The sequence below is a fragment of the Hypanus sabinus genome, unplaced genomic scaffold, assembly GCF_030144855.1.
Source record: "Hypanus sabinus isolate sHypSab1 unplaced genomic scaffold, sHypSab1.hap1 scaffold_189, whole genome shotgun sequence".
In the NCBI taxonomy this organism is placed as follows: Eukaryota; Metazoa; Chordata; class Chondrichthyes; order Myliobatiformes; family Dasyatidae; genus Hypanus; species Hypanus sabinus.
In genome coordinates this window covers 507717-531643 of record NW_026779981.1, presented here as the reverse complement: position 1 = coordinate 531643, position 23927 = coordinate 507717, and the positions used below count along the sequence as shown (strand labels likewise).

The following is a 23927-nucleotide window of genomic DNA, read 5'->3' as shown; positions in this document are numbered from 1 at the left end:
ACCTGGACAAATTTATCCCTAACATCCTGGACGAGATCCTTTAGCAAAGACCACATGTCCATAGTACATTTTCCTGTGAAAACATCATGACAATTCACACCCACAAGTTCTAGCCTTATAGCCTCATTATTTGTCCTTTCCCAATTAAACATTTCCCTGTTCTCTTTGATTCTTTCCTTTTCCATGATAATGCTAAAGGTCAGGGAGCGGTGATCACTGTCCCCCAGATGCTCACCCACTGACAGATCTATGACTTGAACCAGTTTGTTAACTAATACTAGATCTAGTATGGCATTCCTCCTAGTTGGCCTGTCAACACACTGTGACAGGAATCCTTCCTGGACACACTTAACAAACTCTGCCACATCTAAACCCTTGGAACTAATCAATTGCCAATCAATATTAGGGAAATTAAAGTCAACCATGATAATAACCATGTTATTTTTGCACCTTTCCAAACTCTGCCTCCCAATCTGCTTCTCGGTATCTCTGCTGCCACCAGGAGGCCTATAGAATACCCCCAGTAGAGTAACTGCTCCCTTCCTGTTCCTGACATCCACCCATACTGACTCAAAAGAGGATCCTGCTATACTACCCACCCTTTTCTGTAGCAGTAATAGTATCCCTGACCAGTAATACCACGCCTCCTCCACATCCCCCATCCTTTTTAAGGAAATGAAATCCCGGAATATGGAAAATCCATTCCTGCCCTGGTGCCAGCCAGGTCTCCGGAATGGCCACTACATCATAATTCCATGTATGTATCCCAGCTATCAGTTCATCACCTTTGTTCCTGATGCTTCTTGCATTCTTACACACACTATAACCCTTCTACCTTACTAGCCTTACACCCTTTATTCTGCTCCTCGTTCCTCAAAGCATCTCTGTATGTTAAATCCGGCTTTACCCCATGCACTTCTTTCACTGCTCTATCGCTCTGGATTCCATCCCCCTTGCAAATTAGTTTAAACCATCCCGAACCATTCTAGCAATCTGCAAGCTTGTCAACTGCTTATTGTGTAATCTATTGCAAATGGTCTATATAATTGACTAAGATACTTGGTCCGACTAGCGACATTCTGGCAAACATGTCTAGTGACCAGATTCCAGTCTGAGAAACCAAGTTCAACACTCAAAACTTTGCTACGACCGCCGAGCCAATGTTATATCCTGTCAGCCATCCCTCCGTTTGTGGTACACCAACTTTCATCTGGGACCTTGTTAAATCTGTGAATATTACGTCTACCAAGCTGACTGGAGCAGTCCTCCGCAGTCAAATTAATGAGACCAATCTCCTTTGGTTCCACATCATCCTCAAGAGCAGTCTACTGTCTGAATACTTGTCGATCGCCCTTTTCAACTCTACGTACGATATACCTACTACCCGTGCTTGTTCTGTCCTCCCTGTCAAATTATCCGACAACTCTCACTAGGTCTCACGCAATCTAATATCTCCATTCCCCCACTATCTTCCACACTCCATATCTTCCCCTCGCCCTCCCTGTCTAACTGCTCCATTGCTTCTCCGTCCCTACCGATGTCCCTTCCTTCCACCTTCCAGTGGGATAAACAATCTGGGGACTTGTCAGCCAGCGTACATTATGTCTGCCAATGCGCACAAATCAGTCAGACAAATTTCGCTGTGCCTCCCAACATTTTACAGAGTAGCCCACCGACTAGAAATGTTAAATCCGTTATAGAGTTCCCTATTCATCAAGTCTACTTCCCTGTTCTCATGAACCGCCCTGGTTCCTCACTAAAAATATAAAAACAGTTTCACTCGTGACCGAAAGAAAATGCTGAGCGTTGTGGAAAGAGCTGAGCCTTTCTCGGAAACCAGCTTCCCTTCCATGAACTCTTTCCACAGATGCCGACGCCTCGATGAAGCAGCCAGCAGCATTACAGAATCACCTCCAGTCACGCCGGTCATTCTGTCTTCTGCACCTTACTGTCGGTAGGAAGATGCGAAGGCCTGTCTCATTGGGCTCAAGGACAGCTTCCACCCCAGAGTTATCAGACTATTGAACCGTCCTCTACCATGCAAAGTGTACTCTTGACCTCGCAATCTGCTTCCCTTTTGCCGTTTCAGCTTATTATCTGCCTGCACCGCACGTTCTCTGTAACTGTGACGCTTTATTCTGCATTCTGTGATTGATTTACGTTGCTCCACAACATGAAGTGATCGGTATCTCTGGATGTAACTGGCACCTCTCCTCTCTGTGATGTGTGGCAATGACCCGGATGACATTTTAGATGAGTGGTTTGGTACGTTTGCAGATGATACCGTGGTGTTGTGGATCGTGTTGAGGACCAGAAGAGAATCTGTATAACCGTATAACCATGCAGCAATTACAGCACGGAAACAAGCCATCTCGGCCCTTACAGTCCGCGCAGACCGCTTACTCTCACCTATTGTCACCGACCTGCACTCAGCCCGTGGCGCTCCATTCCTTTCCTGTCCATATGCCTATCCAATTTTACTTCAAATGACAATACCGAACCTGCCTCTACCACTTCAACTGGAAGCTCGTTACACACGATCTGGCACCTGTGAGGCAAGCTCCCATCCGCGTTTCTTTCCAGCGTCCACAGAGTCGCCTGTCTGAACCCCCTCACTATAGAGTCCCCTATTACTGCTGTCGTCCTCTTCCCTTCCCTACCCTTCTGAACCACAGGGCCAGACGCTATGCCAGAGAAGCGGCCATAGTTGTATCCCATAGGAATACCGTCACCCAACACTCCCTCCCTAACAGTACTCAAACAGGAGTACTTATTCTTAAGAGGGACAGCCACTGGGGTACTCTCTAGTGTGTGACTCCTGCTCTTCCCTCTCCTGACTGTTGCTCATTTATCTGGCTCTCAAGCCCTGGTGTGTCTACTTGCCTATAGCTCCTCTCTATTACCTCCGCACATTCCATGACCATTAGAAGGTCATCGAGCTTCATCTCCAGTTCCTTACCCGGTCCCCAAGGAGCTGCAGCCAAAGCCCGACCGCTCTGTGTCAGATGACTCCATTGAAAACCGCTCCTTTATGACCGCTCCGCTAGGCAGTGTCTCCCTTTTATGCCTGAACCTTCCTTGCTGTCCAACTCACAACTGGTGCTCCGGTTAGAGCCACAGACAGACCACGTACAATGGACTAACACTCTCAGAGCTCCCTTTGGAAATAACTGCCGCCGATAGACAACGTATATTCTCTGCCGGCCTCTCCTCCTTCTATTTCTCTCTCTCAATCTCTCAGACGGTCTGAACTCCATCTACTCAGTGGTGAAACGACCGGAAGACGAACTTCACATCGATGATTATGACGTTCCTCCCATTGCCTCCGGACCCGCCGAAATGTCACAGACAGGTCAGAGTTTACAATAATGACATCACTGCGAAGGGGTCACGTGCTTTATGCACACCTGTTCAAGTTATAATGCATCTGCTTCAACCATTTCTTCTGGCAGCCCGACCCGTAGACGGACCACTGTCTGAGTAAAAAAAAACGTGGTTACTCTTCTCCCCAGTTGCATCATCTACTGCTATCACCTTATCCATGAGCGCTTTGGTCCTCGATTCTCAATGCATAGAGAAAAAATGACTCTGTGCATTCACCTTGTCTATTCCCCATGTGGTTTTATACAGCTCTGTAAGGTCACCTCTGCGCTCCCAGGTATATAGGCTCAATCTGCCTGACTTATTTCCATAACTCTTTCTTTTTACTATATTTTTATTCAGAAGGAAAAAAAAGAAAAAAACATTTACAGAGTGCAACACAGATTCATCTCAACATAAGTTGTGTACATTCATATACTGTAATAAAATTTATCAAAATGTTATAGCATAACACATAAAGGTATGCCACTCTGTAATCAAAAATGTAAAGATATGTCACACATCATCAAATAATTTTTTATATAAAAAATTCGACTCCCTACTATCAAAGAAAAAAACTAATGGATGATAATAGATAATTAGATAAAAAAAACATATTCGCTTAAGAAGGGAAGATAGAAATATACATAAAAGTCTGTGCACTGTTAAACTTTGTAAGTTGGAAAAGTAATTTAGGCAAGCTCCCCAGATCTCATAAAAAGATTGTTTCGAATTTAAGACTGAGCAGCGGATCTTCTCTAAATTTAAATAAGGCATGATATCACGTCGCCATTGAAGATGTGTAGGAGGGGTAGACTCCTTCCATTTAAGCAAGATTGCTCTCCTTGCTAAAAGAGAGGTAAAAACTAAAACCTGTAGGTTCGGAGTATTTAAAGTCATATCTTCTTTTGCAATAATACCAAACAAGGCAGTAAAGGGATTTGGGTCAAATTGGACCCTAAAAATTTGTGAGAAGGTATAGAATACTGCCCGCCAAAACTTTTCAATTTTAGGGCAAAAGCAAAACATATGAATTAAAGAGGCATCAGCAGAGTTTAATTCATCATAAAGTGGAGAAACCTTTGGATAAAAACTGGAAGGCTTCTGTTTAGAAATGTAAGTTCTATGATCCACTTAAAATTGTAGAAGAAAATGACGGGCACAGAAAGATGATTTATTAACCCGTTTAGAATTTTAATCCATCTTTCATCAGAAATCTGACAATTTAGGTCATCCTCCCAAGCTTTTTTTTATTTCTCTCTATTGTCTCGCTTCTTGGATCATAGTCTTCTTTTTCAGCAAATAAAGCAACAGATAACATAATTGTTAAGCAAAGTTTAAAGATCTCGTCTCAATTTGGATTTTTTTTTCGTTTAGCGAATATTTCATTATCTTCTCCCATTCTCCTTAATTATTTTTTTATCCCTTCCATGACTGACAAAGTCGTTAAGGGTTGGGATGAGCAAGGCAATAAATGTTTTTGGGTCCTGTTTAACGCAGGATCTCTTGCTTCATTTGACCAATTGTCGACTAACTTGGCACTGCCAAAAACACATTTTTACAGATACCTTCAAATTAGAGATTTCTTACGTTCCCAATTTCTTACTTTTCCTATAGGTCCTGATAAAAAAAATATTGGATGATCTTTTAAATTTAAAACCTTTTTGTTAATGGTTCTATTACCGGTATCTATAACTTGTTGATTGATTCTAGACAAGACTTTTAGATAAAATAAAAAAAGCTTGAGAGGATGAGCTAAATTATTTCCATAACTCAATCACTCGAGTACCTGAATGTCGTCGTACATCTCCTCTGCACTGTCTGCAGCTCAGTGCCATCTTATCCAGAGGAGGACGAGGGAAACGGAACACTCTACTCAAAGTGTGGCTTCACTGACGTCTTGTACAATTCCAACTTGACCACTCTACTCCTGGACTCATTGCCCTGACGGATGAAGGGCGGCGAGACGGGTGCTTTCTTCACCACCGTCCACCTGTGACTCCACTTTCTGAGAACCGTATATTCGATAACATTTGCATATACCTCCTGTCTATCACTTCCTTACTTTCCATGACGAGATGAAGGTCATCGGGCTGCATCTCCAGTTCCCTAACCCGGTCCCCAAGTAGCTCCAGCCAAAGCCCGACTGCTCTGTCTTAGATCACTCCTTTGATGACCGCTCCCCTAGGCAGTGTCTCCCTTTTATGCCTGAACCTTCCCCGCTGTCCAGCTCACGACTGGTGCTCCGGCTAGAGCCACTGACAGGCCACGCACAATGGACTAACACTCTCAGAGCTCCCTTTGGAAATAACTGCCGCCGATCGGCAAAGTACATTCTCTACCGGACTCTCCTCCTTCTATTGCTCTTTCTCTCTCTCATTCTCTCTCAGACGGTCTGAACTCCACCTACTCAGTGCTAAAACTACCGGAAGACGAACTTCACATCGATGATAACCAAGAACATCCCATTGCCTCGGGACATGCCGAAGTGTCAGTGGCTGCAGAGACAGGTCAGAGTTCACAATAATGACATCACTCTGAAGGGATCACGTGCTTTAGACAAAAGTGTTCAAGTTCTGATGCATTTGCATCGACGACTTCCTCTGGCAGCTCTTCCCACAGACGGACCACTGTCTGGGTAAAAAAAAAAAATGTTGTCACTCTTCTCCCCAGTTACATCACCTACAGCTATCACCATATCCCGGAGCGTTTTGGTCCTTGAGTCTCCAAGCCAAGAGAAAAGTGACTCTGCGTTCACCTTGTCTATGCCCCGTGTGGTTTTATACAACCCTGTCCGGTCACCTCTGCGCTCCGAGGCATATGATCACAAACTGCCTGAATTATTTCCTTAACTCAGTCTCTGAAGTCCCTGAATGTTCGTAAATCTCCTCTGTACTATATAACCATATAACAATCAGAGCACGGAAACAGGCCATCCCGGCCCTCCTCGTCCGTACCGTACTCTTAATCTCACTGTCACTGTCTCCAGCTCAGTGGCATCTTATCCAGGGGAGAACGAGGGAAACGGAACACTCTACCCCAAGTGTGGCTTCGCTGAAGTCTGTCCATTTCCAACGTGACCTCCCATCCCCTGTACTCATTGTCCTGACGGATGAAGGGCGGCGCGACAGAAGCTTTCTTCAACTGGATACCTGAAGCGCCCTCGGTCCCTCTGTTCTCCAACACTCCCCACGGTCCAGGTCTGCCCGTGACTCCATCTTCAGAGAACCGTGTCTCTGTAACCTTTGGTCCCTCTGTTCTACAACACTCCTCAAGGGTCCCTGTCTACCCGTGACTCCATCTTCAGGGTATCGTGTCCCTGCACTCCTGGGTCCCACTGTTCTACAACGCGCCCCAGGGTCCTTGACTGCCCGTGACTTCATCTTTAGGGTATTGTGTCCCTGTACCCCTAGGTCCCTCTGTTCTACAACATTTCCCAGGGTTCCTGACTAGCCGTGATCCCAATTGCAGGAAACAATGTCCCTTTGCCTCTGGGACCCTCTGTTCTAAAACACTCTCCACGGCCCTGCCTACCGGCGACGTCAGTTTCACGTAACCATGCATTTGTAGCCCTCCGTTCTTTAACATCTCCCAAGTTTCCTCTCGTTAACCGTGGAAGTCCCACCCTGTTGTTTGTCTACCTGAAATGAAATAGCTCAAAATAAAATGTATGTGCTCCTGCTCGGCCAACTTCTCCGGCTGATCGAGGTCCCACTGTAAGAGATAAATGTCTCCACTGCCTAAAACGCCGTCGGCGTTAATGTCATCTGCAAGCTCACCTACCGCGTATTGTGTAATCTGCCGGAGTTGACAAACCACCACCGACCCCCCAGTTGACATCGCTACTGACAGGCTTCCAGCCTGAGAAATGAACTGCAACCCTTAAGCGTGTCCGCTATCGCCGAGCCAATTGTATACCTAATCAGCCATTCCTCCCTGCGTCGCACACCGTCTCCCAGAGCGGTATGCCGTTTTGGGACTTTTTAAAATCTGTGTACATTACATCCAGCACCTCGACCTGATCAATCCTCCGCAATCAAATTGGTCAGACAGATCTGTCACCCCATCTCCAGACCAGTCTGAGCTCTTGTTAATAGCCTTGTTCAAGCCACAGTATGGTACATCTGCTATCAATTCCTGTTCTGTCCTTCACAGTCAGATCCGCCCGGCAATTCCCCCTGGGTTTCTCGCCACCTGTCATCTCCTGCATCCTTCTCTCCGATACTCTCCTTATCTTTCCCTCTCCCGCCCATTCTCACGGCTCCATTCCTTCTCGGACTCTCTGTACATTCCTGTTTCCCATCTCCCAGAGTGATCTACCATCTGGGGTCTTGATACGGGACTTGTCAAGCGTCCGTTATAGCGACCAATTTGGACGTATCAGCGAGTCAAATTCTCCTGGGTGTCACGGTCCGATCCGATGTCCGCATTCCAGTTCATGGTCCGGTCTGCAGCCTCCGGACTCGGGTCCTCGGACTGTCCCTTATTTCGGTTGAACTTAATCATAGCACTTGATCCTCATCTTGTAGCTGGGAATATAAGTGGCCCTGGGATTGAGTGTGGTTGGGGGGTGGTCATCTTGTCAATCTTCCCTGGGATCTTGTCCTCGCCTCCGTGGGCTAAATCAGGCCGTTCTGCTGATGCCTTGCGGGGAAATCTGTCTTGTATTGTCTTTGCCTCCGTCGGGTAATTCAGTCCGTTCTGCCTTTACCCGATGGATGGTCCTGCCCAAACTTGATGTGGAGTAACAGTTGAGTCCCGGCTTGTTGAAGGATAACTCCCGGCTGCATGTCTACGTGCTGTCCATGTCAGTGTCTTGTAAAAGAGGAGTCCCGACATGTCGAAGGATAAGTCCCGGCTCTGTGTTGTGGTACAGTTCCTAGTCTACCTCCAAGCTCCAGCCTCCGAGTTATTCAAGCGCCAAGCCCCAAAGAACCCAAGACCAAAGCTCGATCTCCAAGAACCGCAGCCTCAAGCCTCGAGAAACAAGAATCCCAATCTCAAGCCTCGAGAAACAAGAATCCCAATCTCAAGCCTCGAGAAACCGGAATCCCAGCCTCAAGCCTCGAGAACCAAGAACGCCAATCGCAAGCCTCGAGAAACAAGAATCCCAATCTCAAGCCTCGAGAACCAAGTACCCAATCTCAAGCCTCGAGAACCAAGAATCCCAATCTCCAGCCTCGAGAAACAAGAACCCCAATCTCTAGCCTCGAGATCCAAGAATCCCAATCTGAAGCCAAGAGAACCAAGTACCCCAATCTCAAGCCTCGAGAACCAAGAACCCCAATCTCAAGCCTCGAGAACCAAGAATCCCAATCTGAAGCCTCGAGAACCAAGAATCCCAATCTCAAGCCTCGAGAACCAAGAACCCCAATCTCAAGCCTCGAGAACTAAGAACCCCAAGCTCAAGCCTCGAGAACCGAGAATCCCAATCTCAAGACTCGAGAACCAAGAATCCCAATCTCAAGCCTCGAGAAACAAGAACCCCAATCTCAAGCCTCGAGAACCAAGAATCCCAATCTCAAGCATCGAGAACCAAGAATCCCAATCTCAAGCCTCGAGCTCCAAGAACTCCAGCCTCAAGCCTCGAGTTCCAAGAACCCCAGCCTCAAGCCTCGAGAACCAGGAATCCCAATCTCAAGCCTCGAGATCCAAGAATCCCAATCTCAAGCCTCGAGAACCAAGAATCCCAATCTCAAGCCCCGAGAAACAAGAACTCCAGCCTCAAGCCTCGAGAAACAAGAATCCCAGCCTCAAGCCTCGAGCTCCAAGAACTCCAGCCTCAAGCCTCGAGCTCTAAGAACCCCAGCCTCAAACCTCGAGAACCAAGAATCCCAATCTCAAGCCTCGAGAACCAAGAATCCCAATCTCAAGCCTCGAGAACCAAGAATCCCAATCTCAAACCTCGAGAACCAAGAATCCCAATCTCAAGCCTCGAGAACCAAGAATCCCAATCTCAAGCCCCGAACTCCACGAATCCCAATCTCAAGCTCCAAGAACCCAGGCCTCGTCACGTCTGCGCCTGGTTTGGGGTCCGAACCCAAGTCAAGGCTCGGTCCTTGTCCAGTCACTGGCTCGGGGTCCACGCCAAGGCTCCTTGCCCACAGTCCCTCGTCCTGGTCCTGCTCTCCTAGCCTAGTCTGCGACCTGTCCCGTCCGTTAGTTCTGTCCCGTCTTGTTCTTAGTACTTTAGTGTCTGTGTCCTGCATCAACGCCCACCCAACCTTATGACACTGAGACCCACAAAATTCTGCAGAGTCGTCTACAAAGTGAAAAACAAAATATTGTCTTCCCTGTTCACCATGTCTACTACACTGTTCTCATGAAACGTCCTGGTTCCTCACTAAAAATATAATCACTGCTCCGCCCATGACCGCAAGAAACTGGAGAGCGTTGTGGAAAGAGCTGAGCCCAGCTCCGAAACCAGCTTCCCCTCCATGAACTCTGACTGCACTTCCTGCTGCCTCGGGAATACAGTCAGCATCATCAAATAAATGGTTCCAGCCACCCCGAACAGTCTCTCCTCTGCACCCTCCCATCGGAGTGAAAATGGGAAATCATGTATAAGGTGGTTCAAGGACAGTTTGTACACGACAGTAGTCAGACTACTGAACGGACACCTAATGCGATAAGATGTACTCTTGACCTCAAATCCTCCTCTTCGTGGCTCTTCAACCTTATAGTCTGCCTGCACAGCAATTTCTCAGTAACGTTGATACTTTATTCTGCATTCTGAGATCGAGTAACCTTGTTCTCCTCCAATGAAGTGACTTGTAACTATGGACGTGGGTGGGATCTCCCCTGTCTGTGATGTATATAAACGATCTGAATGAAAGTATAGGCGCGTGGTTTGTTCTGTTTCTAGATGATAGACTAATGGGTCTTGTGGATCGCTTAGAGGACCTGTAAAGACATGGATCAGTTTCTGATTTGTGATGGAGAAATGTTAAAAGCTGTTTAACCCGGACAATCTTAAAATGTCGCACCTTGGTAGGTCAAATATCCAGAGATAGCGGACTATTAAAGACAGAACCTTCAAGTGTGTTGTTCAGCACCGGGGTCCTGTAGACCTATGCATTGGTCCATCCATTCTGAGAGGATGACGAAGAAGGCTTATATCATTCTTTCCATTATCAGTTATACCAAGCTTATATCAGTTGGGGCACTGAGTTTAAAACTTCGGCTGTTATAATGCAACTTCATAAAAACAAAAATCACTGGTTAGGCTGAATCAGGCGTATTGTATACAGTTCTGGTCACCCCATTATCGGAAGGATGTCAGGGCGTTGGGTAGCCGAGATCTGACTGATCTCTGGAATCCGTCAGACACCTGTCAGCCTTTGCCAAGTTAAGTAATTTGGACTGTCGGGGATGACGGCTGAAAGTAGATGGGATTGTGAGAGGGAGGGGTGATCGTGATGGAGGGATAGGGCGCGGATGGTGGGTGGAAGGGAGACCCAGTGGGGGATAAGGCTGATTTCACACACACTCTGAATGGGCTCTCTGCAGGTGCGCAGAAACAGGAGCCGAAGCAGAACATCGGAAATCGATCCGTCCGTAAGATCTCCCTACTCTGTCTCGTTACGATCGGCGTCGCGATGGTGGCCGGGCTTTCGATCTATGGTGAGTGGAACGGGCTCCGGGTGTAGTCATACCGTAAACAAACAGAGTCAAATGAAATGTTAGCGCAAAAAGCTCACTCTGACACCGACACGTTCCTCACCGTGACAGCGGCAAGACCCTCGCCGTGACACAGACGTTACCCTCAACATAGCATAGAGAAGACCCTTACCATTATTATGACAGTACCCTCACACCGTGCACGACAGTACACTTGCCGTGACACCGACACATCTCTCACCGCTACACTGCCACAGCCTTCACCGTGAGATCTGTACACCCTTCTCTGTGACATCGACACTCCCCTATCCATGACACCAGCATTCCCGACACTCCCAACACCGTGCCACCGTCCAGTCCACACCATTACACCAACACTCCCCTAACCGTGACTTTTACCTCACATCGTAACGCTGACACTGTCACGTCCCTCAACCGTGACACCTTTCAGACCCCACTTCGGGACATCGTCACGCCCCTTACCATGTCATGGACTTCCCCCTCACTGTGACATGGACACTCCCTCTCACTGTAATACTGACACTCCGAGCACAGTGATCCGGACACTCTCCACACCGTGACACCGACTCTCCCTTTAATGTGACACCGCTACTCCCCTGAACGTGACACCGAGACGGAGAACAGTGACACCCTTACACCGACACTCCCTCTCACCGTGACACTTACACTCCCCACACCGCAACATTGACACACCCCTCACAGTGACACCACCACTTCGCTCACCGTGACACCAACAATCTCCTCACTGTGACACCGGCACAAACTTCTCCCTAACAATGATGCAACCTTCTGCGTGCAAGCAACACACCCCACATCGTGACATCGACAGGCTCCTCTCTGTGACACCATTATTCCCCATATTGTGTCACAGAGAGGTCAATCACTGTGACACAAACAGACATATCACTGTGACGTCGTCACACACCTCACTGTGACACAGACGCACTGCTCAGTGTGACACCGACACATCTCTCATTGTGACACCGACAGGCCCCTCACTATAACAGTCACACATCCCTCACTGTGACATAGACACGCACCTCAGTGCGACACCGACACTCCCCACACAGTGACATCGACACTCCTCAGCCCTCGTCACATAGAGACCTCTCACTGTTACACAGACACTCCCCTCATCTGACAACGACACACCTCATACCGTGTCACTGACACACACTTTACTATCCCTCTCAGTATCACAGACTCGACAGTCTCTGATCACCGCCGACCGAAACTACCGGAGACTTTGGGAACAACATCAGGAGATGAACAGGACCCAGCGCCAATGTCAACAGCATGTCCATGAGTTGAACACAACCCTTGTATCCAGGACATCCGAGAACTCCCTCCTGGATATCTCTCAGAGAACCTGTCTGAATAGTCTTTTCGCCATGAACAACAACCTGACTATCCTCGAAAACAACATTTCCGTCCTCAACTCGGATCTCTCGGAGCTGAATCGAACGCACAACGATCTCCGTTATCAGTTCAATCAGCTCGAAATGAAGTACAGAAACATCAACGAAAACAAAGCTCAGATTTGCCAATACCTTATCAGGAGAACAGGTGAGACGACATCCCCCGTTTCAACTGCTCCATATAACAGGGGGTGAGAATGGAAGATGTGGAGAGTTTCACTGCATCACTTACCCCGGGAGTATGCGATGGAACAGTGTGGAGGGAGATTCACTCTGTGTCTGACACCGGGAGTGTGTGAAGGAACGGTGTGGAGGGAGTTTTACTCTGTGTCTGACCCCGAGAGTGTGTGATCGGACGGTGTGGAGGAAGATTCACTCTGTCTCTGACCCGGAGAGTGCGTTATGGAACGGTGTGGAGGGAGTTTCACTGTGTGTTTGACCCTGGGAGTATGTGATGGGATGGTGTGGAGGGGGTTTCTCTGTATGTCTGATATCGGGAGTGTGTGATGGGACTGTGTGGAGGGAGATTCACTCTGTGCCTGACCCCGGGATGTGTGATGTGACGTTGTGGACCGAAATTTACTCTGCGCCTGACCCCGGGAGTGTGTGATGGGATGGTGTGGAGGGAGATTCACTCTGTGTCTGATCTCGTGAGTTTGTGACGGGACGGTCTGGAGGCAGATACATCTAGTATCTGAGCCCGGGAGTGTTTGATGGGATGGTGTGGAGGGAGATTCACTCTGTGTCTGATCTCGTGAGTTTGTGACGGGACGGTGTGGAGGCAGATACATCTAGTATCTGAGCCCGGGAGTGTGTGATGGGGCGGTGTGGTGGCAGATACATCTAGTATCTGAGCCCGGGAGTGTGTGATGGGGCGGTGTGTAAGAAGCTTAAACACAAAGTACTCTGCAGATGTTGCGGTCAAAGCAACACACACAGCACGATTGATGAATTTAACAGGTCGGGCAGCTTCCGTGGAAAGGAACAGTCAACGTGTTATAGCTGTGACCCTTCGCCAGGACTGAGGGGTGGGCCAGGGACTCTATAGAGAACATGGGGGAAGTTTGGGAAGGTTAACGATGGTCGGTGCTTGGTGAAAAACAAGTGAGGGTTGAGATCAAGATGAGTGTAATGGGAAGCAGCGAGGGGATAGGCAGGAAAGGTAAAGAAGCGTCCCCTATGGATGTTGCCTGATGTGAAGATCAAGTCGTATGAATCAAGGTTAGCAGAGCTGGGACTTTTCTATTTGGAACGTAGAAGAATGAGAGGGGACGATATGGTCTACAAGATTATGAGAGGCATTGATAGGGTGGATAGTCAGTATCTGTTTTGCAGGGCACCAATAGCAAACACCAGGCGGTATATGTAAAACGTCAGGGAGGGAAGTTTAGGGGAGATATCAGGGGTAAGGTTTTCACACAGACGGTTGTGAGCGCCTGGAATGACTTGCCAAGGATGGTGGTGGAGGCTAAAACTTTAGGGACATTTACGAGCCTCTTGGACAGGCACGGGGTTGAAAGAAACATGGAGGGTAATGGAGAAGTGTGGGTTTAGTAATTTTTTTAAAGGATTATATGGGTCGGTAAAACACGGAGGGCTGAAGTGCCTGCATTGTGCACTTCTGTTCTATTGTTCGAAGGAATGTAAGGGAGAAGCATTATGTGTAGTAGAAGAAGGAAAAACCATGAGGGAGGTGAGAGTGAGCTGGAGGAGGAGGAAGAGTGAAAGTGGGAAGAGGAAGGGAGCTGGAGGGAATTACTGGAAGTTGGAGAATTCAAGGCAGCTTCCATCTGTGTCTGACACTGGAAAGTGTTTAGGGACGGTGTGCAACCATCGACACCTACTGTCTGATGCCGGGAATGCGTGATTCGGCAGGACGGGAACTGTATTGCATCACTTTGCGTCTGACCCTGACTGTGTGAAGAGATGATGCATCAGGACCTTCTCTTTGCGATTGACGGCTCTGTGATAGCTCGGGAGAAGCGGGTTTTGCTCTCTGTTTGACTGCTAGAATGAATAACGTCACTGGCGGAGTGAGCTTCGCTCCACGTCTGATCCCAAAGGAATGTGACAGGACTTTGTGGAGGGTGTTTCACATCAACCCCGGGTGTGGGTGATGGGACGGTGTGGAGGGAGATTCACTCTGTGTCTGGCCCCGGGAGAGTGTGATGGGACGGTGTGGAGGGAGTTTCACTCTATGCCTGACCCCGGGAGTGTGTGATGGGACGGTGTGGAGGGAGATTCACTCTGTCACTGACCCCGGCTGTGTGTGATGGGATGGTGTGGAGGGAGATTCACTCTGTGTCTGGCCCCGGGAGAGTGTGATGGGACGGTGTGGAGGGAGATTCACTCTGTGTCTGAACCAAGGAGAGCGCGACGGGACAGTGTGGAGGGAATTTCTCTCTGTTTGATCCTGGAAAATGTGATGGGACCATGTGCAATGACCGACATCTGGTTTCCGAGCCCGGGAGTGTGTTATAGGACGAAGTGGAGGGACCTTAAACACAAAATATTCTGCACATGCTGCGGGCAAAGCAACACGCACATCACGATTGATGCACTCAGCAGGTCGGGAGGATTCCGTGGAAAGGAACAGTCAACGTTTTATGGCTGCGACCCTTCGTCAGGACTGAGGGGTGGGAGCAGGGACACTATAGAGAACATGGGAGAAAGGTGGGAAGGATAAGTATGGTAGGTGCTGGATGAGAAACCGGTAAGAGGGAAGATCAAGATGAGAGTTATGGGTAGCAGGGAATGTATAGGCAGGACGGTAAAGAAACCTCCCCTATGGATGCTGCCGAGTTTGGAGATCAAGTCATATGAAGCAAGGTTAGCAGAGCTGGGACTTTTTTCTTTGGAGCGTAGAAGACTGAGAGGGGACTTGATAGAGCTCTACAAGATTAAGAGAGGCATAGATAGGCTGGAGAGTCAGTACCTGTTTCCCAGACCGCCAATAGGCTAAAAAAATTCAGGGTATTTTAGAGCCTCTTTGACAAGCACATGTATGAAAGAAGAATGGAAGGTTATAGGGTAGTGTGGGTTTAGTACATTTTGCAAAGATTACATTGGTTGGCACAACATGGAGGGCTGAGGTGCCTGCATTGTGCTGTGGTGTTCAATGGTTCTAAGGAATGTAATAGAAAAGCACGATAGATAGTCGATGGAAGCGGTACCATGAGGGAACTGATAGGGAGCTGGAGGAGGAGGGAACAAAGAAACACAGAAAATAGGTGAAGTAGGCTATTCGGCCCTTCGAGCCTGCACCGCCATTCAGTATGATCATGGCTGATCATCCAACTCAGATCCCTGAACATGCTTTCTCTCCATACCCCCGATCCCTTTAGCCAAAAGGGTCATATCTACCTTCCTCATAAATATAGCCAATGAACCGGCCTCAACTGTTTCTTGTGGCAGAGAATTCCACAGATTCACCACTCTCTGTCTGAAGAAGTTTTTCCTCATATGTGTTTCCTTTTCCTAAAAGGCTTCCCCTTTAGACTAGAACTGTGACACCTTGTTCCGGACTTCCCCAACGTCGGACACAACCTTCCAGCATTTAGCCTATCCAATTCCTTTCGAATTTTATATGTTTCAATAAGATCCCCCCTTATCTTCTAAATTCCAGTGATTAAAACTGGGATGTGGGCAGGTAGGGGGAAGGAATTACTGGAAGCTGGAAAGTTCAAGGGAGCTTCGTTCTGTGTCTGACACTGGAAAGTGAGAAGCGACGATGTGCAAAACAGCGACACCTACTGTCTGATGCCGGGACTGTGTAATGCAGCAGGTCGGGTACTGTATTACATTACTTTGCCTCTGACCCTGACTGTGTGAAGAGATGATGGATCAGGACCTTCTCTCTGCGTTTGACATCTCTGTGATAGCTCGGAAGAAGCGGCTTTTGCTCTCCGTTTGACTACCTGAATGAGTGACGTGACTGTGCGGAGTGGGCTTCACTCCACGTCTGATCTCAAAAGAATGTGACAGAGCGATGTGGAGGGAGTTTCACAGCGTCCCCGGCTGTGTGTGAGATGGGACGGTGTAGAGGGTGTTTCACTCTGTGACTGACCCCGGGAGTGTGTGATGGCACGGTGTGGAGGGAGAATTCCTCTGTGTCTGAACCAGGGAGTGAGTGATAGGACTTTGTGGAGGGAGATTCACTCTGTGTCTGACCACGGGAGTGTGTGATCGGGCGGTGTGGAGGGAGATTCACTCTGTGTCTGACCCCGGTAGTGTGTGATGGGACAGTGCGGAGAGATTTTCACTCTGTGTTTGACCCTGGAAAATGTGATTGGGCCGTGTGGAATGAGCGACATCTAGTGTCTGAGCCCGGGAGTGTGTTATAGAATGGTATGGAGGGAAATTAAACACAAAGTACTCTGCATATGATGCGGTCAAGGCAACACAAACAACATGCTTGATGAACTTAGCAGGTCGGGCAGCTTCCGTGGAAAGGAACAGTCAATGTTTTATGCTCGTGACCCTTCCTCAGGACTGAGGGGTAGGGCAGGGGCACTATAGAGAACGTGGGGGAAGGGTGGGAAGGTTAAGGATGGTAGGTGCTAGGTGAAAAGCCAGTGAAGGGAAAAATGAAGCTGTGGGTTATGGGTAGCAGCTAGTGGATAGGCAGGAAAGGTAAGGAAGCCTCCCCTATGGATGTTGCCTGATGTGGAGATCAAGTCGTATGAAGCAAGGTTAACAGAGCTGGGAATTTTCTGTTTGGAGCGTAGAAGAATGAGACGGGACTTGATAGAGGTGTTCAGAATTATGAGAGGCATAGATAGGGAGGATAGACAGTACCTGTTTTGTAGGGCACCAACAGCAAACAACAGAGGGCATATGTAAACAGTAAGGGAGGGAAGTTTATTGGAAACCACAGGGTTATGACTTTTTAGTCAGAGGGTTTGTGAGCGGCTGGAATGACTTGCCAGCGATGGTGGTGGAGGCTAAAACATTAGGGGCATTTAAAAGTCTTTTGGACAGGCACATATTTGAAAGAATAATGGAGTGTTACTGGGTAGTGTGGGTTTAGTACATGTTTTTAAGATTTATATGGGACGGCACAGCATGGAGGGCTGAAGGGCCTGCATTGTGCTGTTGTGGTCTGTGGTTCTAACGAAGGTAAGAGGAAAGCTCCATGGGTAGTTGTAGTAGGTAGAAGCATGGTGGAGGTGACAGGGTGCTGGAGGAGGAGGGAGAGTGAAACTGGGATGCTAGTACGGAAGGGGAGGGAATTACTGGAAGGTGGAGAATCCATGGGAGCATCGTTCTGTACCTGACCCTGGAAAGTGTGAGGGGACGTTGTGCAAACCGCGACACCTAGTGTCTGATGCCGGGATTGTGAGATTCGGCTGGTCGGTACTGTATTACATCACTTTGATTCTGACCCTGACTTTGTGAAGAGATGATGCATCAGGACCTTCTCTCTGCGATAGACATTCTGTGATAGCTCGGAAGAAGCAGGTTTTGCTCTATGTTTGACTGCTAGAATGAGTGACGTGACTGGGCGGAGTGAGCTTCGCTCCGCGTCTGATCCAATCAAGAATGTGATTGAATGATGTGGAGGGAGATTCACATCGACCCCGGGGGTGTGTGACGAAACGGTGTGGCGGGAGATTCACTCTGTGTCTGACCCTGGGAGTGTTTGCTGGAACGGTGTGGAGGGAGATTCATTCTGTGTCTGACCACGGCGTCTGTGATGGGACGATGTGGAGGGAGATACATTCTGTTTCTGGCCTCGGGAGAGTGTGATGGGACGGTGTGGAGGGAGCTTGACTCTGTGTCTGACCCCGGGAGTGTGTGATTTGTCCGTGTAGAGGGAGATTCTCTCTGTGTCTGACCCAGGGAATTTGTGATCAGACGGTGTGGAGGGAGATTCACTCTGTGTCTGACCCACGGTATGTCTGATAGGACGGTGTGGAGGGAGGTTCACTTTATGCCTGGTCCCGTGAGTGTGTGATGGACGGTGTGGAGGGAGATTCACTGTGTGTCTGACCACGGGGTTGTGTGATGGGACGGTGTGGAGGGAGCGTCACACTGTGTCTGAGCTCGGCAGTTTTTGATGGGATGGTGTAGAGGGAGATTCACTCTGTGTCTGACACCGAGAGTGTAAGATGGGACGGTGTAGAGGGAGATTCACTCTGTGTCAGACCCCGTTGGTGTGTGATGGGACGGTGCGGAGGGAGTGAGAGATGGGACGGTGCGGAGGGAGGGAGAGATGGGACGGTGTGGAGGGAGATCCACTCTGTGTTTGACGCCGGGAGTGTGTGATGGGACGGTGTCGTGGGAGCTTCACCCTGTGACTGAACACGGGAGTGTGTGATGGGACGGTGTGGAGGGAGGCTAACTTTTTACTGATCCCAGTTGATGCGACGGGAATTATGGAGGGAGATATATGGTTCCTTTTTTCTTAGTTGCAGAACAAACGTGTCCGCAAATCTGGATCAAAAATGAAGACCGGTGTTATTTCATATCCAAGATCGCAAATACTTATGATGGAGCGAGGCAACATTGTTCAGAATTTGATTCAGGGCTCCTCGAAATAAATTCAAACAAGGAAAAGGTATGTCTTGCCCTGAGAAGAGATATCAGTAATCAGGAGATCCCGGGATGAGGCAAACAGTGATTCTCCCCCCACACAATCCTAATCCGGCCACCGCCCCACCCCCACACTCCTGGGAAGATCCTTCCACAATGTCCCGGCGCACACTCCCGGGGTCAGACACAGAGTGAATCTCCCTCCACAGCGTCTCATCACACACTCCCGGGGTCAAACACAGAGAGAATCTCCCTCCGCACAGTCCCATCACACACTCCCGGTGGCAGACACAGAGTGAATCTCCCTCCACACCGTCTCATCACACAATCCCGGGGTCAGACACAGAGTGAATCTCCCTCCACACCGCCCCATCACACACTCCCGGGGTCAGACACAGAGAGAATCTCCCTCCACACCGTCCCATCACACACTCCCGGGGTCGGACACAGAGTGAATCTCCCTCCGGACCGTCCCATCACACACTTCCGGGGTCAGACACAGTGAATGTCCCTCCAGACCGTCCCATCACACACTCCCGGGTTCAGACACAGAGTGAATCTCCCTCCACACCGTCCCATCACACACTCCCGGGGTCAGACAGAGAGTGAATCTCCCTCCACACCGTCCCATCACACACTCCCGGGGTCAGACAGAGAGTGAATCTCCCTCCACACCGTCCCATCACACACTCCCGGTTTCAGACACAGAGTGACGCTGACTCCACACCGTCCCATCACACTCTCCCGGGGTCAGACACAGTGTGAATCTCACTCCACACCGTCCCATCACACACTCCCGGGGTCAGACACAGAGTGAATCTCACTCCACACCGTCCCATCACACACTCCCGGGGTCAGACAGAGAGTGAATCTCCCTCCACACCGTCCCATCACACACTCCCGGGGTCAGACAGAGTGTGAATCTCCCTCCACACTGTTCCATCACAGACTCCCGGGGTCAGACACAGAGTGAATCTCCCTCTACACCGCCCATCACACACTCCCGGGATCAGACACAGAGTGAATCTCCCTCCACACCGTCCCATCACACACTCCCGGGTTCAGACACAGAGTGAATCTCCCTCCACACCGTCCCATCACACACTCCCGGGGTCAGACAGAGAGTGAATCTCCCTCCACACCGTCCCATCACACACTCCCGGGGTCAGACAGAGAGTGAATCTCCCTCCACACTGTTCCATCACAGACTCCCGGGGTCAGACACAGAGTGAATCTCCCTCTACACCGCCCATCACACACTCCCGGGATCAGACACAGAGTGAATCTCCCTCCACACCGTCCCATCACACACTCCCGGGTTCAGACACAGAGTGACGCTGACTCCACACCGTCCCATCACACACTCCCGGGGTCAGTCACAGAGTGTATCCCCTCCACACCATCCCATCACACACTCCCGTGGTCTGACACAGAGTTAATCTTCCTCCACACCATCCCATCACACACTCCCGGGGTCAAACACAGAGTGAATCTCCCTCCACACTCCCGAGCTCAGTCAATGGGTGTTTCCCTCTCTGTTCCGTCCCTTCACATGGATATGCAATGAGAGAGTCTGTTTCTAAACATTATCTGAAATGATTTCATTTCACAGAATTTTGTTTCTAATGCTGTCTATCAATCTGTATCATACTGGATCGGAAAATGCGCAAACAGGTGAGTTTGTATTGTTGCCGGTCTGTGGTGTTGGATTGGGACAGTGGGTTAGTTTGGAGAATGAAACGAGGTCGTGTGGATAGAGTCGGGCAGTGGGATTAGTTTGAGTTCTGACACAGATCTATGGGCAGAGAGGGAGTCAGTGAGATCAGTTTGGACAAAGGCTCGGTGTTGTTTTGAGAGTGGAACCGCGGGATTAGTTTGTTGACTGACAGAGTGTTGTCCCGAGAGGGTGAGGAAGTGGGATTAATTTGGGAGATTATTCGGGATTTTAGCGGAGCGCGGTATAATGAGATTCGTTCGGCCATGGACCTGGAGCTGTGGGGAGAGCGCGGTATCATGGGATTAGTTCCGAGGCTGACTGTGGGCTGTGGGGAGAGCGCGGTATCATGGGATTAGTTCCGAGGCTGACAGGGGGCTGTGGGGAGAGCGCGGTATCATGGGATTAGTTCCGAGGCTGACAGGGGGCTGTGGGGAGAGCGCGGTATCATGGGATTAGTTCCGAGGCTGACAGGGGACTGTGGGCAGAGCGCGGTATCATGGGATTAGTTACGAGGCTGACAGGGGGCTGTGGGGAGAGCGCGGTATCATGGGATTAGTTCCGAGGCTGACAGGGGGCTGTGGGGAGAATGCAGATCAGAGCTATTAGTTTGGCGACGTCTCCGGTTGTCTACTGTTGTGTCTCTATTGAAATTGTCTAACCCTCTTTGATAGAAATGTGGCCTCTGATCTTCTGTACAAGATATCCTATGGGTCGACCAGCTGCAGTAACTGCGGCTCGTACGGGAGTTATAATTGCAAATGGAAACACAGATTCATCTGCGAGAAGTCGGCACATTTAGACACGGATATTCCTGAAGAGATCCAAGGTTTCTGTCAACAGCCCGTGGGGCCGAGTTCAATCAACTGACTGCACCTCACTTCTCGCCATTCAATCTGCCCCACTCTCAAACCATTTCTACATCTCCCCCTTTCTACTGTTTTTCTCTTTTTACCCTTCATCTCTCTAAATCATTCCCTTTCCACCCCTCCTCTCCCGATCGAACCCCAGTCTCTGCCTCTCCTCTCTCCGTTCTCTATACACACTCTCAACCAAGGGGGAAAAAGACTGCACATTCACCCTATCTGTGCCCCTCCTGGCTTCATACCCACGCTCTAACGAATATAGACACATCCTTCTTGTCTTCTCTCCATATCTCAGACGCTCGAGTCCCGGGAACATCCTCGGAATGCTCCCTCAGGCACTCTTTCCAGCTCAGTGACATCTTTCCTCCATGAGGGCGACCGGAACTGAACACTGCTCTCCAAACGCGGCCTCAGTGACGCCTTGTACAACTTCAACGTGAGCTCAGCACGGTGAAAAGTTGTAAAATTAACATAAATTTGGAAAATTAATAAATACTGCATACAGTTGAATACCGAGGCAGTGTTTCAGTGTTCAGGGAGCGTTCGCAATCTGATGGCGGAGGGGAAGCAACTGCTCGTAATTGGTTGAGTTTTAAGACGCCTGTACACTTCCCCGATGGTTTCGATGAACACAGGGTATTTCCCGGCGGGAGACCGGGGCATTTCACCGGCACTTCCTCGGTGATGAATGTGGTCTTCCCGAGGCATTTCTTCTTGAACATGTTCTCGGTGGAGGGGACGATTGCTGACAGGCAATAATTAGCAGTCTGAACCTTCAAGGGAAAGTGACAGCGAGCCACACTCCGGGGAAAGCTGGATGTTCAGTCGGGAACATGGCACCTTCTCCGTGTTTGAATGAATGAGCTATGTGTAACCAGATGGATTCAGCATTCTGCTCTCTAGGTCTTAGCGTATATTGTCTCTCAGTGTCGGTCTAATCTCGTCCTTAATTACGAACGCCAATCCAACTCCTTGACATTCCTGCTTATCTTTCAATATTGCCTGATATCCTTGGATATTGAATTCCCAATCCTCTCCACCCTGCAACCACGTCTCTATAATGGCCACTATATCATTCCCTTTTGTACTGCTTTGTGCCACACGTTCACCGACCTTATTTGGAAAAATACGGGCATTCAGACAAAGTGACTTAACGCTCATTGTGCTTTTAAAATCATGTTATCTTTCTCTCGATACACTTGAATTTTCTTCGCTTCACTTCACTCCACTCTTACTTATTACTTTTAAACTTTTTATTTTTCTCGCACAATGGAATGAAGGGAATGACTGACGCATGAGAGAGGAGCTTGCCCAGGGGGATTGGAGGAGGTTACTGGGGGCGACCACGGCATAGCAGAGTTGGGTAGAGTTTCGAGGAACAGTTCACAAGGCGCAGGATAGATATACCCCAGAGATAGAGCAGTTCTCATATGGCATCCGCGGCTGACGAGAGATAATAAGGACTACATTAAAGTCAACGGAATTTAATGTAAGTTAGCAATAGTGAGCAATAGTGAGTGTGAAGTCGGATGATGAAGTAGTTTTTTAAAAAAACAGCCTCAACTGGCTGCGGAAGAATCAGTCTCTGTTCCTCAGGAGAAGGTTGTGGTCCTTTAAGAGGAATCAGAAAATAAGTGAACGTCAGCATGGCGACTGTGAGTGCGGATCTTCCCGGACAAGCCTGTTAGAGTTCTCAGAGGGAGTAACAAGCCGAGTGGACACAGGAGAGACAGTGGATGTCACTGTGAGTGTCTGTGAGTGTGAATCCTGCCGGACAAGCCTGTTAGAGTTCTCAGAGGGAGTAACAAACCGAGTGGACACAGGAGAGACAGTGGATGTCACTGTGAGTGTCTGTGAGTGCGAATCTTGCCGGACAAGTTGTTAGAGTTCTCAGAGGGAGTAACAAAACGAGTGGACGCAGGACAGGCAGTTGTTGTCACTCTCGTGGTTTTTCAGAGGGCATTTGACAAGGCGCCACACTTTAGGCAACTGAACAAGGGAAAATCCTATGGCGTTACAGGAGAGATTCTGGCATGGATCGCGGAATGGCTGACAGGCAGAAGGAAGAGCGTGGTAATAAAAGGCTGCTTTTCTGATTGGCCGTTGGTGTCTATTGGGGATCCTCAGTGGTCTGAATTGCGACAGTTAATTTTACCATGTTTGTCAACGATTTGGGAGATTGAATTGATTAATTCATGGCCAAGCGTGAGGATGATGAAAAGGTCGGTGAAGGGGTAGGTCGAGCTGAGGAAGCAATGCGATTACAACAGGTTAGAGATAAATTGGAAGAATGGGCAAAATGGCAGAGCGAATGTAATGTTGCGAAACGTATGAAAATGAATTTTGGAAAAAGGCAGAACAGGGCGGACAATTATCAGTTGGGAGGAAGTTTCA

The 23927-nt window shown here is 49.0% G+C and overlaps 1 protein-coding gene across 3 annotated transcripts in view; it reads left to right on the top strand.

Annotated features, from left to right (window-relative positions):
• LOC132387461 (oxidized low-density lipoprotein receptor 1-like) overlaps positions 1-22036 on the top strand; it is a 30075-nt gene extending 8039 nt beyond the window's left edge. Inside the window, exons 3-9 of one of the 3 annotated variants that reach the window (XM_059959824.1) lie at positions 3242-3352; positions 5751-5870; positions 10870-10983; positions 12196-12567; positions 18830-18978; positions 20566-20627; positions 21342-22036. In XM_059959824.1, the coding sequence (XP_059815807.1) occupies positions 3242-3352; positions 5751-5870; positions 10870-10983; positions 12196-12567; positions 18830-18978; positions 20566-20627; positions 21342-21537 (1124 nt within the window). In that variant the 3' untranslated portion in view covers positions 21538-22036. The remainder of the gene's footprint in view (positions 1-3241; positions 3353-5750; positions 5871-10869; positions 10984-12195; positions 12568-18829; positions 18979-20565; positions 20628-21341) is intronic. The other 2 variants (XM_059959825.1, XM_059959826.1) reach the window with 2 other exon arrangements.
• Positions 22037-23927: the final 1891 nt, after the last annotated feature.